Genomic DNA, 18,136 nt, shown 5'->3' with positions numbered 1-18,136 from the left:
ATGATAATTTATGTATTCCTCTGTCTAATAAGCAAACCATTCAACAAGAAGCTATTTTTAAGAAAGAAAATACAGTCAGTATTTTAAGCATTTTTATGCCCTTCATCCAAAAATTCAAGCATTTTTCAAACCTTGAAAACACAACATTAAGTCAAGCATTTTCAAGGATTTTAAGCACCTGTATATAATTATATTTACATTAATAATAAAACATTTTTTTTAAAAAAAGCAAAGCCAAATTTGCTGATGCCCCTGCTGCCATCTAGTGCACATATGCAGACATACAGCCTTACATTACATCTTGTTGAGTGTATACATTTTATACAGAATACAGCAAATATTTTTCTTTCAAAGACATATTGTTTTGACGTTTTAAAGCCATGGTTCTCAAACTGTGGTACATGTACCACCAGTGGTGTGCAAGCTTCCTGAGGTGATACTTGGACTACTGTGTGTAACAGGAAATGTGATATCAGAGAGGGGCTGAGGAATCTTGACAAAGAAAATGAAACCAACAACAAAAATGATGAATATAAATTAAATAATAATTAAAGACACCTTAACTCTCGCTCCATCTTAATCTTCTTTGGCTCTCTCTTCCTCATAATTCACGTGTGAATTATTTGTGAGGAAGAGAGAGCAAATAATGAAATAAATCTGCCTCCTATGAAAAGGAGTTCAGTATTTTCTCATGTGATTGTTGGTATATTAAGTTTGAGAAGCAGCGTTTTAAAGCTCTTTTGTATTTTAATTACATACCAACTCTTTTCACAGTTCATATCAGCTGCATCTTGCTTAAATGATAAACAGATACACAAAACTCTGTTTTCATGGTTAATCAGTGTGTCTTTATTTTATTATACAAAAAGATGAACGTATTCTCATCTACTTTATATTTCTACGCATTTCAACTCACAGATAAGTTTCCATTCATACTGTTTTAGTGAAACTGACGACACTTCCACCCTCACACACACACAAGTTCACATAAACAGGGAAAGTCTCACGATTCAGTCCAACATCCGTTCACACTAGAAGAAATGAATATGTCGACTGTAACTCAGAAACAGAGACTTTGCTTTCACAGGATTCACACATGAAAAGGAAGAAACCCTTTACATTTGTCAATATATACACAATAACTGATACTTTTCTCTTTTTTTTTGTCCTTTTTTTCTTTTTGAAGATGAAACCGAGTCCGTGTTAGTGTTACTAATGAGGTACTGCATGAGGTAAGTGGTTTTTTCTGTTCAGAAGAGAAAAGTCACTGCAAGACTTTTCCTACGAGATCAGTTTTTTTCTGGCACAATACGTAAAAAGCACCCTGGGTCACTTTCAGCTTTAAAAAAAACCCAAAAAACTATTATAATAATAATAAAATCAACTCATCAGGACACGTAGTCATGTGTCGTCATCAGAACATGTGATGCATTTCACTGATCCACAGGCTAAAAAACGGCGAGGTCACAGATGAGTCGAATGACTTGAACAAAGAGTTTTGTTTTTTTTCAAATAACTATTGCTGTGTAATAAATATTGCTGGACCATGGACCACACGTATGCCACCGTTTACATCATTCCTAATGGGGCTGCATATCAAAAAAACAAAACAGTCAGTCATGTGGTTACAGACACTGACAAAAACAAACATGTGTGTTTCCACGCGTCCGTGACCCAAAGTGTTCCGCACACACCACGCTCAAACATGGAAAGAAAATGACAGAAGCATTATCTTTCCACAGCACAACAGATGAGGCTGCGTGTTGTCTCGTGGCTGAACACTGAACAGGTCTGAACATCAATCATTATCAGCAGGTTAATATTGAGGTAATACTGTTCATACTGGCAATTTACACTCACTCTTATTCATCCAGATTCATTGGATCCTTCTGTTGTTGTTGTTGTTTTGCCACCTAAACAGTTTCTGTTCCATATGAACTGACACCATTATTCATTATTCTAAAACAAAAAAACAACACAGCCACCATTCCTGCTAAAAATCCAATGTATACATCACAGGGCTACTTTAGTAGAACTGAGAAATCCCTTTCTGAGAACTGTAATGCCCTGATTTTTATCTTATTTTTAATAATAATAAAACAAATCACTGTGTGTGTGTGTGTGTATACATGTCTATTTACAAAGATTCTGCCTCTCTCTTGTTTTAGGTTGTGTACAGCATTAAAACTGCACCGACTGGTCAGGCTCTATTTCAAAGAAAAGCAACTCCACAGACAAAGAGGCCAAACACTGGCAATAAAATATATCAACTACTAAAAACACAATAAAATACATAACACAACTTGATATACATGTAGAAAAAAGCCTGAGGTACTTGTCAGAATATCTGAGGTCAGTCTGGAGGAGTAAGCAGCTCAGGGCTTACCCAGTCGAGAAAAACACGCACAAAAAACTAAACAAAACAACTGAATATTAGCCTCAAATAATAATATCATGGATAGTTATCACATGTTAGCGTTATATTAACAGAGAATACATGTACATCTTCATATCCTTGAGTATCCTGGAATAGTCACAGCAGCATAACAGACATTCAATGTATGGTGTTGGTGTTATGGTACAACTATGGTACAACTATGGCATTTGCATTTTGAGACAAAGGCAACCATCTGAGCTCTCCTTGCATGACGTACAGTGAGACTGAGGTATCTGGGGGGGGGACTGGTGTCCAAACTGAGTCTAGTGAACAAACGCCCATGAAAACTAGAGAAGGAAGAAAAAAAAAAAAGACATGTTGCTAACTCAAGTATGGCCCTCACAAGGATAAAAATCCTACTTTTACTTAAAAACACTCTCCGTCAAACTCATTTCATTTTCAACGTCTCGCTCTCACACACACACACACACACACACACACATAAAAATCTTAAAAAAATGTGTAACATAGCAACTCCAGACAGCATCCATCAATGCACTGGTGAAGGAGTAACTCTTGAATTTCTTCGATTGAAAACAAAAGAATCCAGGAATATGTCCGCGATAGCTTGGTTCTCAACATTTTGAGACGATGATCCAAAGAAACCTACTGGATACCTGAGAGGTAGTTCCCCGGTCGTCCCCAATCTTCAAAAACAAACAAACAAAAAAGTTCAAAACGTCCAATGCAACGGTTCAACTTCCATTTCAGCTCCTTCCCGTACGATAAAACAAACTGTGCTCCGGTTTCTCTTCTCTCTCGTTACCATTCTGAGGCGTTTGCAAGTTTAAAATAAGGGAGCACATTTGAGTTTTAACGTCGAGAAGCTTCGACCCCTGAGGAAGATGAATATAGATATTTTTGTCTAACAGTCTCAAAAGGGTTCCTCCGAGGTTTGTTTACATTTGGCCACGGACAATCATGACCGAGAACATGGTAACGAATGAGGTCGTTAAAAAAAGGACTAACGCCAAAGAAATACATGAGGTAATGATGACATTTAAGATTTGACACACGGGGGTTATCAGATGTGTCCATCGCATAGCTTATTACTACAGAACTACAGCAGACGGATGTGTTAGTAAGATCTGATGTAAAACACTGGGGGGAAAAAATAAAAATAAAAATAAAAATATACCAGTATTGGGATAAAATAGCAGCTGCATTCAAGTTGCTAGTTGTTTGTGTTTATTTTTTTAAATATTCATGGAGATCCGCTGAGTTTGGGGTTTAAAAGAATGAGGGAAAAAAGGTCAGGAGTTCAGACAAAGGATGGTGTCGCCCCCGGATCAGGTGCTGGACTCTTTGGGAGGTAGGTTCTCGTTGGTGAGAGACGTCACGATGCAGACGGGGATGTCTGAGGTAGTGCTGCTGATGATTCTGGAGATTTGGCCGATGCGCTCCTCGACGCAGCCGGCAGATAATCGTGCCTCTGCGTCGTGGTCCCAGCATTCCTCGATGGTCTCGCACATCTGGCTTAAACCCTGTGGGCATGACCAAGAAATCACATGGTAGTTAGTTAGTGAGGTTTGTGGATCCGTATTCTTATGAGGTTTTCTTTTTAAAGCAGTTAATCGTCTGCATAATGTTGGACCCAAAAAAAGGACTTTGTGTTCCTGTTCAACAAAGAAATCCTGAAAATAACTGAACATTTTTGGTTTGTGGACAAAGAACATCATCATCTCCAGGTTTGGTGAACACAGATCAACATTAATCAACAAAATAGCTCTGTATGCAAGTAGATCTACAACCAGTCTGACCAATGATCTGGATGAGGTTTGCAGACAGGGATGAGCCGATATGACACTCGGTATCAGTCCAATACTGCTCAAAATCATATTGTAAAAATCATACTGCTCAAATAAATATTGTAGAGCTGAAACAATTACTCGATTAATCGATTACTAAATGAATCGACAACAGTTTTGATAATGGATTCATCAGTTTAAAACAAGATTTCTGATTAAAATGTGAAGATTTTCTAGTTTCTTTGCTCCAGATAACAAAGAAGCGCTTAAAAATGTGTATAAAAACTGGACATGGTCTTTCAGATGAGGTCAACTTCAACGTAACAATATACTAAATAGCCACCAGGGGGGCATCTGAGTCTAAAACAGCCTCTACTTCTAGAGTTCCACTGAAAATCATGTCAGCTTTGTAAATTCTGTTCATGTTTAGAGGAAAACAGAAGACATGAGGGGAAATGTCAGAAGTTTAAAATGCAAATCAAACAGAAGTTCAGAATTCTCATGGGTGACATCATGACAAAACAAATCACTACCTGTGCGTGGTGGAACATCACTGGGCAACACAAACACACAACAACGCTATCATAATAAAAACTGTTTGACAATGTTTGAACATAACACACATTCAATTCTATTCATATTAAGTTAGATAAAGTCAAACAATCTCTCACTTTCTCCAGTTTCACAAACAACTTAGCGTCATAAGTAATTCATGGAACCATGTTCCCTCGCGATCGCGCTGCATTTACTGGAAAAAAGGATGCACTACATCCTGGGATTGAAAACTGCAGGAGCGTTTCTTCCACTGTTACTCACAGGATGTTTGAGCCAGCACTCCTTGATGGCTGGACGCATCTTCTTATGCACGACCACATCCTGCAGATCCTCCAGGGAGGGATGCTGGCCTATTTCTTCCTCGAACGGCAGCATGTACTCGCCAACTGTACCTGAGAAGAGAAGAGGAGCAGCGAGGTCACGGAAAGGAAAACATTGTGAAATCATACACAACGAAAACCAACATGAACTCAAATCACAACACAGAGGGAAAAGGAATGCTTTGTTTTATGAGGTCAGCCTGATGTTTGACTTACCGTCGGTCTCTAAGCAGCGGGACACCAGCTCCCAAAGCACCAAGCCCATGGCATACATGTCTATCCTCAAGAAGGAGTCCCGCTGGAAGTTGATGGCTCCCTCCAGCACTTCTGGGGCCATATATCGCCTCGTACCAACCTGAGACCACAAACACATTTAAAACAACGTGTCGGCGATTGAGAGAGAAATGGAACTCCACTATTCTGTGTTATATTTAAGAGTATCTTCTTTTTAATATCGTGTTTGGGCTGTTGTCTGTTTTTTAAGTTTTGTTTACGGTCTCTTGACATGGTTGGAACCATGAGAAACAAGCGTCAGTGTCACACAAAATTCAATTTGTTGGCAGCTGGGGAGAGTGGCTCAAAGCGAGGCTACAGTCTCAGAACTTCTCTGGTTACACTGTTGCCTGAACAGACACTTTAAGTTCTCTTCATGGAGAATCACCAGCTCCATCTTTCAATCTTTTCCCCAACAACAGTGAACAGTCTTGCTGTGCTTCATTCATGACTCCTACCACAGACTCCTGCCCTCTCTCTTTCAGGTAGGGATGCACAACACTGGGCTTTTTGCTTATATATCAGGAATGGGAGGGCAAATAACTAAGACCACTACAATATCAGCACTGTTTGTATGACAGATTGTTGCCGTTTTTGTCTCCGTCAGGGGGCGGGGCTAACTCCCACTGTCTGTGAAGCAGCACGAGCCTCGACACAGAAGAGTTAGAGACCGTGGTCAGAAATCACAGGTGACATCATTCTTTACTTGAACAGCTATGTTTTAGTAATATACATCATTTTTTTCATTGTGCAAAATAAATAAACATGAAAACATAGTTCAACTCTTAGTTTTCTCTTGACGTACGCACTACAGCACCAGGAGAGGGCGCCAGCATAGAAGTCAAGGCAGCAGCCTATTCAGCATACTGTTTTAGTCATTAGTTAGATATCAGATATCAGAACATATGATCATACAATTTGAAGCCAATATCGGTCGATACTGATATCATGCATCCCTACTTTCAAGTTTTATACTGAAACACGAAAAACTACAAAACGGACAGCACAGCGATGTCTCTCCTCATTTAAGTGGGTTATTTATGTGAAATGCAAAGACTGTCTACGCTCTATGAACTCTGTATCAAAGCAAAACAAACACAAATGAATAAAAGGTGCGATTGTGACGTTATATACCTGGCCGTGAGTGTCTCCTGGAGGTTTTCCTGGTTCAAACCGCACAGCGAGCCCAAAGTCTCCAACAACAGCAGTCAAATCATCACGAAGCATCACGTTCTTACTCTTGAAATCCCTGCAGAAAATCATGTTTCACATTCAGTACAATGCTGACATTATTTTGACATGTAACAAATGAGTAATTTGGTTTTCAGAGCACAAAGCAGTTCATCTTTACCTGTGAGCAATAGTGGGTTTTGGACCCTCTCCCTTGTAGCTGGGGATGTCCTCATGAAGGTAGGCCAGGCCACGGGACATGGTCTCTGCGATGTGACACAGTTCACTCCAGGACAAAGTGTTTCCCTTCAGGTGGTCTGTCAGTGAGCCCTGCACACACACACACACAGACAGAGGATTAACTCCTGAATCTGCCTCCATCTTGTCCACTTCTGTTACACCAACTGTCCTCATGTCCTCCTTCTCTGTGGTCTTCCCCTTGTCCTCCTGCCTGACAGCTCCATCTTCATCCTCACTGTCCCTCCTCCATCACAGCCTTGACTTTCTCACTTCATCTTCAAACATCTTCAACCTGAGCTGTCCCTCAAATACGTCCATTTCTAAACCAGTCGATCATGGTCAACAAAAACATCTCAGCATCTTTAGCTCTGCCTGAAAATCTCTTACCGTCAGTCAGAGTGACCCTGACAACTGCTGATAGATAGATAGAGAGATGGAGAGAGAGATAGAGAGAGAAAGAGATAGATAGATAGATAGAGAGATCGATGGATGGATAGATGGATAATTTTGGGTTGTATCAGCTTTAAACTGTAAAACCTCAGCAGTATCAGACTCATCTGGTATCTTATCATCCTCATCCCTAATAACAATAAATCACAAGTATCAATATTGCTGCACTTGACTGAATGTGTGTTAAACCTGAGGGCAACTATTGTGACAGTGGATTTATTTATTTTTTTGTCAAATAAAAACCGAATCATCTTCGATTTGTGAACCAAACCCATGGAACACATGGTTTTGAGGTTAGAAAACGATTCTTTTTCACCATTTTCTGCATTTAATTGGCAAAAGCACTAATTGTTTTTTATTGAATTAACTGTGTGATCTAATTAAAATGATTTACAGCCATACTTGAGCAGCACTAGCACAAAGGTTCAGTTTTAACATCATGACGCATTGCTTTGAATTATTTCCACAGAGGGGTGAAATGTTTGTAAAACCACAAACGGTTGTTTTATTCCCTCACAATTTCCAGTGGGCAGGTATTGGCGTGGAAGGCTTGAGGCATTGTCAATACCATTTCCAATATTAGTATTTTCAGACTATATCCCCAGCAACACAGTGCTGTCTCTGCACGCCCTGCCATAGGTAATAAAATCCTGTCTTTAATAAAAGTTGTGTTTGGGTAAATGCAGGCTTCTGTCGATATTGGAAAGCAGTCGGGGGTCAACACGGACGCCTTATGCCGTGCAATGAATTTGCAATATGAGAGTTTTGAAGTCAGATTTGTCTCTAATCTCACCCGCTCATGAAACTCCGTGATGAGCCACAGCTCACTCTCCAGGTTGGTTCCGTGTTTTTCGGCACCGATGTAGTGCAAGATGCATTCATGATGCATTCCAGGAGTCAAGAAGATGTCCCGCTCATTCTGCCACGACTGCTTATCCTGTAGAAATACACACACACTGTGTTAACACTGCAGTGACAGCACTAATCGTCCTTTAGTAGAAAATATATCCATGAAAATATCATTACATATAAAATTCTATCTTTGCCAAAACCTTGAATTCAATAGCTGTCGGTTTTAAAAGAGTTTTCTATGTTTTTCTTATAATGAAAATACAAAATAAATGTGTTACTATATCTTTCATTGCTAAGTGGTTTAGAGCAGCATTAGTGTTAAAACTTTGAATACAGTTTGAAAACTTTATTGTCTCTAAAATAACAAGAGATTAAGAAGCGCAGACTTTTCTTTGTGGACGCTTCAAAGATTACAAGTAAAAAAATACAAATCTGATCTTAATCGCCGTCGTACCTGAACAGGAAACACCTTCACAGCAACATATTCACTCATTAACTGGGCCTTCCAAACACAACCAAAGCGCCCCCTAGCTTTGATTTCCAGCAGCTGCAGAGGTTTCAGGCCCACCAGTGGGGATGGAGGAGTGGGTCCTGGATCCTGGATCACGGGAAACAAAATGTGACACTATTTTAGCTGAAGAACTCGACAGGACTGAGCAGTTTAACAGCAGTTTAACAGCAGTCCATGATCTTGTGTCTCACCTCACTAAGGTCTACGTGGCCGTATGGAGGTTTGCGGTGGCGGTACATCCACAAGGCCAGAACCAGAGCCAGGGACAGCACGCACAGAGGCAGCAGCGAGTACACCAGCACGTTGAGCAGGGACGGCACTCGGGGTGGAGGTCGGATTTTCACTGTCGAGGAACAGAAGAGTTATGTCATGTTTTATGGCGTTCATGTTACCCCCACACACACACACACACACACACACACACACACACACACACACACACACACACACACACACACACACACACACACACACACACACACACACACACACACACACACACACACACACACACACACACACACACACACACACACACAGCCTGACACAAACCAGGACCTGGTTTTGTAAGAGCAAGGCAAGATTTAATCTAAAACTGCCTAACCTTGATCGCCCCTGACTGACAAATGATTTCAGTCTGTCAACATCCAGCAGAGTCAGGGACGCTGTACGTGAGTGATTTACTGAATGTAAAAGTCCACAGCGTTCCCAAATCTTGGTTGACGTCATATTCAAGAACTTTCCAGGATCAATTTGCCAAAGTTTACCAGTCTTGGTCATTTTCTTTGGTGAACCACAGACCGACCGTGGGCATCATGTCACTGATCTCTACTCGCTCATTGTTCTGCATGGAATCTCACATCAACAGCAGAGCGAGAGACAGAGAGAGAGAGAGAGAGAGACAGACAGAGACAGAGAGAGAGAGAGAGAGAGAGACAGACAGACAGTGTACAACACCCACAACACCGCTAATAATTACTAGTCGACATTTGCTCTGCAAGGACCCGACAAACAAACAAGGGAAACATTTACCTTCATATCAACTTGATTTCTTTCTAGCACTTTCAATGACCCATGTCTATCCACCTCAATTTTCAAAAACCTTCGAGGGCCTTTTTCAAGGACCCATGGGAACTCTGAGTCCAGTAACCACTCATTTAAACTTCATCAAGCAGGGCTCCAGACCAAATGTTTGCAGTGGTTGCAATAGTGGCCCTGATTCTTTGATTTAGGTGCATCCACATCAGTGGCGGTTGTGGGTCCTTGAAAGAGGGGAAACTCATTTCAGGCATCAATCACTTTTTATTCTTCTTTGATTCATCGACAGACTTCCCTCGCAGCAGAAAACTTTCTGCACCGCTGTCAATCAAAAACGGGTTCCACCTTTCAGACTTTTCCTCCAATCCTCATGCAGAAGCTCAGCGTCAGCGAAACCCACAGAGAACAGTTGAAGCTGAGCTTCAAACGGTTTTAATGCCGTTTAATGTTTTCATGTCCACAAAACTGTTCAATCTTAATGATTTCTTTGTTCTATGAAGCAAAACACGCACACGCACAACAAGAAAGAAGAAGAAATGAAGCTACATTTGAGGGGGAAATGAAATCTAACTTAGCGTAAGTGGCATCGTAACAGCACAACCACCAGCTTTTAGTTTTGTATGGTCGACTGCACAACTAAGCTTTACCGTCCCACTAATTAGAGAGGAAAGTAAAGGTTTGCTTGCTGCGTGCATACATGTAACCATGCAGGACCCACGTGGCGCTCACCTCGGTTGCCGGTGCCGATGATGTCAGGAAGGTGAGTGAACCGTTCATTGCAGTAGTTGCCCTCGCAGCAGCAGAAGAAGACCTGAGGGTTTTCCTCCATAGAAACACACTCTTGCCTGAAACAGCAGATGAAGCTCAGTTAGCTCAAAGTGTTCAAACAAAACACGCGTTAAAAGCTGCTTTAATAATTAACAACGGGGATCAAAACACCATGACAAAGCAAAACAGCGTTTCCTGAACTCAAACGACCCCTGGTGATGTGAGCCGTGCAGCAACAACAAATTATTCATCACCAACTCTTTTGATAACCAATATATCCAATTATTGATTTATTGATTTATTTTAATTGTGATTTCAGCTCGCTTGTAACGATTCACTGCAGTCCTAATACATTTTCAAACGTATTCAGATAATTAAAACAAGAAAGATAATCTACCGACTGATGAGTAATGTAAGTAATGTGTTTGTTGCAATGAATCAACTCCTGTTGAACTGTGACCACTGATAACTATTGAGATAATCCAACCACGCTGCTTTGTTTTGAGGATGAAATCCACCACGGACGCTTCAATAGCTTGTGTGTGTGTGTGTGTGTGTGTGTGTGAATGTTGCATTCACTGTTCTTCACTGAAACATTAGATCAATCATTTATCATCTTATACGAGATGAAACGGGATGCACAGGTTATCAGCTGCACACGGACACAGCCAATAATCAACACGTTATATGACACTGATGTTTATCTGGGTTATTTATATTTGAATGAATGAATGAATAATTAAAGTGTAAGTAAGTAGCTTCTTTTATTATTCAAAGTGGGACTGAAAATCTGTCCAGTGTTTAATTTAAAGTTGGTTTAATTATTGACCGTCAGCTAAATTTTAAAGATCAGTATCAGCTGAGACTTTTACAGTGGGTGCATCATTTGTGATGGGAAATATCTATATATTTATTCATGATAGATATATAGAATTTCCTTAACGCCAAACGTCAAATCAGTTATGGCTCCACATTCAAAAGAATATGTGGATTTCTAACACTATATGAACACACACACACACACACACACATAACTGCAGATGATTAATCTCTCCTGACATTGTCTCTTAACTCAAAACCGCCCACCTTTTAATCACCTTCCATTGTCGTTCCACCATTTTATGGAGCTTTTGGCCCTGGATTAACTTGACCAGGAGCAAATGTACTTTTCTAGGTCCCATTATATTCCCTGTGTGTCCGTAATTACAGCCAACAGCACTCGGGGCCCAAAGTCATTTCCCTGGTAACCTGTCATCACATTTGCTGGCGTGTCTAAACCTATAATCTATGTAAAACATGCAGGAAAAAAAGAAAAGTCTGCTTTTGGGTTTAATACGGTCACATGTGGATTACTCACAATTACTCACTGTGGTACAAGAAAAAGCTGCCGTTCAACAAATGCAGCCTTGATATTGAGATTCTCGCTCTCTCTCAACTTTGTTTAGTGCAGCTTTGTCATCCTTTAACTATTAGGTTCTAAATGCTGTGGTATTTCCACAGTCAAACTGAATTTGAAGGTTATTTCTCATGCTTTCCCAGCACTTTACAGCTGCGGTAAATGAATATGAATATGTCCATCGTATACATGATTAAGTCACTCGTTTAGGCCTCCAATAAAGGAGATGGCATTTCACTATAAACAGGGATAATTAGGGATTTTGAATAAATATCTAATTGTGATTGTAACATGATTCTCGTTACCAGGGGAAAGGTATTTTTTACATAATTGTTCTCGTTTTAAATGATTAGCATGTGGCATCAGTGCAGTGTTTTCTTCAGTCTGTAGAATATGAAAACAGTATATTTACCTGAAAATGGTCAATTTGACTCATATTTTGGTTTTAAGAATAAATGCACCTCCTGCGATTTGAAACGTGCAGTAGGCCGCGTTGCAATTTTTGATAACACTAATATTATTTATTATTTATACCTCCATCTGTTACGCAAACCATCCAGTCAGTATTTTTTAGCCGTTTATCCAATTTTGAAGCACTTTTCAAGCCTTGAAAACACAACATGAAAAGGATTTCCAGCAGCGATGTTCGTGCAAGCTTTGAGTCATTTTAAGTGTTTTGAGAGTAAAGGAAGTTCATGACCATGTGACCCTGAGTCAAATGTTCAGAAACAGATTGTTTGATATGATTTCAACGTCAATATCAATGAGCTACGGAGATTAGATTAGAAAAACAAGCAGCAATAATATGTGCTTTTTATTTTGACATTTTATATGTGAATTTAAGACAAAAACAATCAATATTTGAAGCCTTGTATCATTTTATAGCACGAAGCCAGGAATAAAATGTCATGCAATAAGCACTACAAGTAGAACTGCACACAGAACAACCACAACAGTAAAACCACTAAGTGCTTTTAATGTTGTGGCAGACAAATGTGGCTCTGTTGTTGAGGGAGTTCATTCTTAACCATATATTAAAACAAATTAAAAATCAGAATTTAAAAACAATGCAATGCACAAATCACAGATGCTGCATTTTAATTGTTTAAAAACATAGAAATGTTGGAAAAAATGTAAACCTTATTAATGCATTCATAAAAAGGTATCATATTATGTACATATCATCTTGTTATAGATCTTTAACAAGATCTGGATGTCTTATATCACAATATTATGTATAAATAGCGACTTTATGTAGGATTGACTAGAGAATTTATTTTGTTGTCATGTAAAGCTGCAGCTTTGAACTTGTCAGTATTGATATTTTAGTTAATATGAACCTGTTTTATTGATTTGAAATTCATTTGGAGAAAGTGCCACAGTGGTCATGTTTAACTTGTACAAAAATAAAAGATATTTAAACCAAAGAAAAGTACAAAAAAAGTCTTTACATTTTACTTTAGAGTAAAGGAGAACTTTTTGATTTGATTGATATTGTGATATAAATGGATATAAATTGTATTATATCATATCACAGGAAACATGGCTGGTCAGTGTTTATCTACAGTGCACTGAGGATGAAACTGAGTTAAGTATTTTTCTACAGTATATTCTACAATTGCTGGTCCATCAACGTCATGTACAAACGTTTCCATAGATTTTAATTTGCTCATTTAATCTGACCAGGAAAGTAATAGAAAGTGAATATTTTCTCTGTTTCTATGTCCGTCCGCCACATTTGAGAAGCACCGACCAGTGACGTTGGAGCGAGTGTTTCAGCGTTTATATCCATTTCAACCCTCACAACGTCCCCAGGGGGCAGAAGAGACGGTGCACCGAACCACACGTGAGGTTGTTGTACACATAAATGCATCGTGGTGACGACGACCTCACCTGTCATAGCAGTTGAAGTCGTCCAGCCAGCAGCCTTTCTTCACCAACTTGATGGTCCCTGAGGAGTTGAGCCAGGAGGCGTAACAGTGCAGTCTCTTGTCCTTCTCCCCTTCACAGCGCTCAAAGCCGCTCTGGTTGGTCTTCTCCGTGCGCCAGTTGTCATTGTAGTACATGCACTCCCGGGTCTCTGCCTCGCCCAGACTGTACCCTGCGATGGACACAACGCCGCAGTCATCTCACAACGTCACGACATGAAACTCAGACACACACATTATACACTTGGGTGACAGCACTCGCTCGGCCATCTCTGCTTTAGTTTATGAAGTGACGTGAACGTTTACTCTGTGTGGCGGGTAACACGTTTATTGGACATAACGCCGCAGTGATGCGCGCGGTGGGCGCCTGTACTTGAAACACTGTGTGATGACATTACGGTTTTAATCGTTTGAGAGAATCACAGTGTATTGTTAAAAAAATAGATGATTTATCCCACCTCTACTGTGAGGAAGAGTAGAGTCTAGAGCAGGGGTGTCAAACTCATTTTAAAATAATAGCATAATAAACTATGAACAACAAGAACCCCTTTGTTTTTTCTCCTTTGTTTTACATTTAAGTGCAATTTCAACACTATCATGCCTAAATGTACTATTGACACAGCACACTGGATCTATAAAGGCACAAACATTTAGTCACGGGTATCTGGAGCATTTGACATTACGTTGAGATTAGTGTGAAATTTGAACAAATTCATCCTGTGGGCCGGTTCTGGCCCCCGGGCCGTATGTTTGACACCCCTGGTCTAGAGTCTTTAAAAGCATCTCATCGGCTGCTCCTTGTAGCTCAACGTGCACTAACCCCCACATTAATTTCATTAGCTCTCGTGCACTGGAGTTTAGAATATTTGACAAATAATCCTGTAGAATATTCAAAGTACAACATTTGTCTGAAATGCCCGTCCCTACCATGAGGGAATGAAGGAAAAAAATCATCTTGAAATGTGTTTTCTCCCCAAAAAAGATGACATCTGCAATCCAAGGTTTAGAAAAATGATTTTCAGGTTCATTTACAGCACGTTACTTAAAGGCTCAAATGAGACTCACGTCATTTCACTTTCTTACACCAGCATCTCAGTGAACTTCTACTTGTGATTCTGCATCACTGTCCTGTTCCATCTCAACAGACGTGATGAAAACTCTCACAAACAAAACGATGATGTCATAATCCCACCTTCATCCATATTCTTTCCTCAGTCACCCTGGCTTTCTTCATTCTGCCTCTGTTCCTGTGATTTTATACATATTTAAGTAAATCTCTATTTAGGTTGTTCGAGATGGAGACCATTTATATTCGTGCATTGTTAAAAAAATAGATGATTTATCCCACATCTACTGTGCGGAAGAGTAGAGTCTAAGTCCGAAGGGGAGGTGCCAAAAACACTGAACATAGGGGCTGGTTATTTTTGCTAATATTAAAAAACACGTAGCACACTGTGGGGCTTTGGTGCATCCACACTACAGTGCCACATAAAGGCCTGGCATATTCCACGATTGTTTACGTTTCCTTTGGTTTCAGTGTGGATAAGTTCATGTGGAACAATATTCTCTGAGCAGCACTGTGGCACACGGCCAAGTTTGAGAAGTCTCTGTAGTAAAAAGGGAGTTCCTCTGGGCTAAGAAACAGCAGCTTGGCATGAGAACATAATTCCCCACAAAGTCTTATCAGAGGAAAAAAAATTGAATTTAATTAGCAATAGTTGAACAATGATCTGCCGTGCCTTTGGTTTAGAGACACCTCACACACTGTGTGCTACTTCTATAGATAATAGATTCCCTCGTATCCTCCTGGAGTGCAACACATCTGTAAAGACAGATAAGACTTTCTTTCTTTAAGAGCAAGCCAAGGTGAAGTAAAAAAAAAAAAAATATATATATATACTGTACATATATATATACACACACATATATATATATATCTGTCAGACATAATGTTTTATTATTATTATTATTATTTATTCCTCCTCATCTGTGGATTAACGTGGAGCGCAGTGAAATTAAAAAGGAGACGAGTATTTAAAAGACAGTGGAGCAGACAAACAACATAACATGTGTGTGTCATTCACAAAAAAACCTGCTGGACATTCATGCCTGAAATCTTTGTTCACGGGGAAAAAATAGAGCCTGTCTCTTTAAATCCATGCCTATAGGAGGCTGCCCATCCCCCCAGTGTTACCCCCACTAACCCATTACACACATCCTCACATACATGCACTGGGTTGTCCAGCAGAGCACAATGGACTTCATTATTGCGTACAAAACAACACACACACACACACACACACACACACACACACACAGGTGTGTGAGTGAATATGCAATGGCCAAATATCGTGCTCAATAATAAAGGAAGGTGATAAAGACACACACACACACACACACACACACACAGGGTTCGATGCTCCATTGAGAGCCGAGATGGCATTTCTGATATCTGTGGTCACGTGATCTGGGAGGACTTTTACTACAAGATCATTCCCCAACCCCCCACACCCCCTCCCTCTGTCACTAAAGCGAGAGGCTTACACTACAACAACATGGATCCAGGAGAAGCAGCTTAACACACACACATATATATATAGATATATCTGTGTGTGTATATATATATATATATATACTGTACATATACATATATATATATATATATATATAGCCCTCACTCCCGAGTGCTGATCTATAAACCATAAAGGAATCATCCGCGCTGCTGCTCGCCACACAAATGTACCTCAATTCAGTTTTATTACAGTTCTAAGAAGGAAAAGAAATAGAAATATTGATATTTGTATTAGCCACACGCAAAAGTAAGTGTCCACTAATGTGTGAGGCACAGCATGAATATCCCATAAGTTACAGGGGATAACAAAATAAAAAGCCAAACAAAAGAAAAACCGTCTCAGGCTCAAATTTCACGTGGTACCAAGTCCAAGCGTTTGAAGTCCGAGTTGTAACAGTAACGAGCTGATGTCTCTTCAAATCACACGCCATTGATTTATTTAAAGAACAAACACAGGGAAGTGAAGTGAACTGGTGTCACTAAACAAGACGTGAACATGCAGACGATACGGTTTCACGATGTTGATGCAGCTGCTGCTTCTATTCCTGCCACTGTGACAAGAATCATAATAATAATAATAATAATAATAATAATAATGAGGGCGAGGGGACGCAACAGTGTTACACCTGATCCTTTTAAACGTGTTGTTTTTGTGAGAAAACATTTAAAACCACGAGAATAAAAAGAGTCGCAGCTCCTGCCGTAAACACAATGTCCGAGGAGGAAATGGACGTGTTTATGAGGAGAAAAGGGGATTAACACGAGTGGAGTGAAATCTCCCTGTAGCTAAACGGTTAGCATAGCCTGCCAACAAAGTTTCAAGTGTAGCACAATAACAAAACAGCACAAGCAACTTCAAAGTGTCGCTGTTTGCGGGGCAACAATAGCCGCTTACCTGCGCACAAAGTTCCCAGAAGAAGTGAACAAGTCAGCCATGAAAAAGACATGTTCTCCCACACACACACACACGCGCACACACAGACAGACAGACAGACAGACGTCCCTCCGCCAGCCCGCGTTCCGCCGCCGACGACGTGAAAACTCAGCCTGTCCGAAACATCGGTCCGCGGGATCAAAACGACCACAGGCCTCCGGTCCCTCCAGCAGCGTCTAACCACAAGCACCACCTTCACCACCTTCACCTCCTCTTCCTCTTCCTCCTCCACCACAGCGCGTGTCAGTGGCCGCGACGGTGCAACAATGTTGCAAGAAAAGACGGGAGCGCTGAATTGACCGCCAGCCGCTTGGTCCGCCCCTGAGAACGGCGTCTCGCATCGAAGACTGAGTCCAAACGTCGAACGCGAACCCGCGGAAGCGTCCGAGGCGGCGAACCCGCGGAAGCGTCCGAGGCGACGGTCCGAGGCGACGGCCCGACGCTGTGTCTCACGCACGTTTCACTTGAAGAGCAGCGGCGCCGCGTCGGGAGGTCGCTCGGGGTTTACATGCATGTTACTGATCTGTGTCCAAAATGGCTTCTAAATGGGGAATGGGCTGCACACAGACCCGGGAAATACCCGGATGTGTAAACACAAAGAGGGGAATTCAGGCAGCCGTGCAGCGAAGTGACCCGCGCGCGCGCACGCACGCACGCACACACAAACACACACGCACACGCGCGCGCCTGATTGACTTTGATTTCAGCCTCATGTTCACGTTAACTATGACGTGTAGACAATGTATAGACGGTGTACTTGTTTCTGTTGACATGTTACAGCTGTTTTTCACTCTACTTTCATTTATGAACGTGAACTCAATTTTCAAGTAATAGGTGTGCCTCCTTTTTTTAATTATTTAACGGGTTAAACGTAATAAATAAGCCATAAAATGCTGTTTTTAACTGACATTTTTGTGCTTTTTGCTAGTTTTTAAATAGACACA

General features: G+C 40.6%; 1 protein-coding gene across 1 annotated transcript; it reads right to left on the bottom strand.

Annotated features, from left to right (window-relative positions):
- Positions 1–825: 825 nt before the first annotated feature.
- Positions 826–17,763, bottom strand: LOC122771008 (activin receptor type-2B-like). Its single transcript, XM_044028274.1, has 11 exons — positions 17,154–17,763; positions 13,652–13,859; positions 10,324–10,439; positions 8,748–8,899; positions 8,500–8,643; positions 7,987–8,130; positions 6,685–6,833; positions 6,468–6,582; positions 5,277–5,415; positions 5,002–5,132; positions 826–3,921 (listed from the first exon to the last, which is right to left on the bottom strand). The coding sequence occupies exons 1-11, from the start codon at positions 17,203–17,205 to the stop codon at positions 3,727–3,729; spliced, it is 1,545 nt and encodes a 514-aa protein (XP_043884209.1). The 5' UTR covers positions 17,206–17,763; the 3' UTR covers positions 826–3,726.
- Positions 17,764–18,136: the final 373 nt, after the last annotated feature.

Source organism: Solea senegalensis, linkage group LG1, assembly GCF_019176455.1.
Source record: "Solea senegalensis isolate Sse05_10M linkage group LG1, IFAPA_SoseM_1, whole genome shotgun sequence".
In the NCBI taxonomy this organism is placed as follows: Eukaryota; Metazoa; Chordata; class Actinopteri; order Pleuronectiformes; family Soleidae; genus Solea; species Solea senegalensis.
Note: the sequence above shows the minus strand (reverse complement) of the source record. Positions and strands in the feature narration are given on the sequence as shown.

Bases quoted from the DNA above. Each gene is read 5' to 3' on its own strand.
- LOC122771008 (XM_044028274.1), bottom strand. From the start codon at position 17,205: ATGTCTTTTTCATGGCTGACTTGTTCACTTCTTCTGGGAACTTTGTGC. The intron at 10,440-13,651 runs GTGAGGTCGTCG...CTGCTGTTTCAG, and splicing joins GACTTCAACTGCTATGACAG to GCAAGAGTGTGTTTCTATGG. The intron at 5,133-5,276 runs GTAAGTCAAACA...TTCTCTTCTCAG, and splicing joins CCGCTGCTTAGAGACCGACG to GTACAGTTGGCGAGTACATG.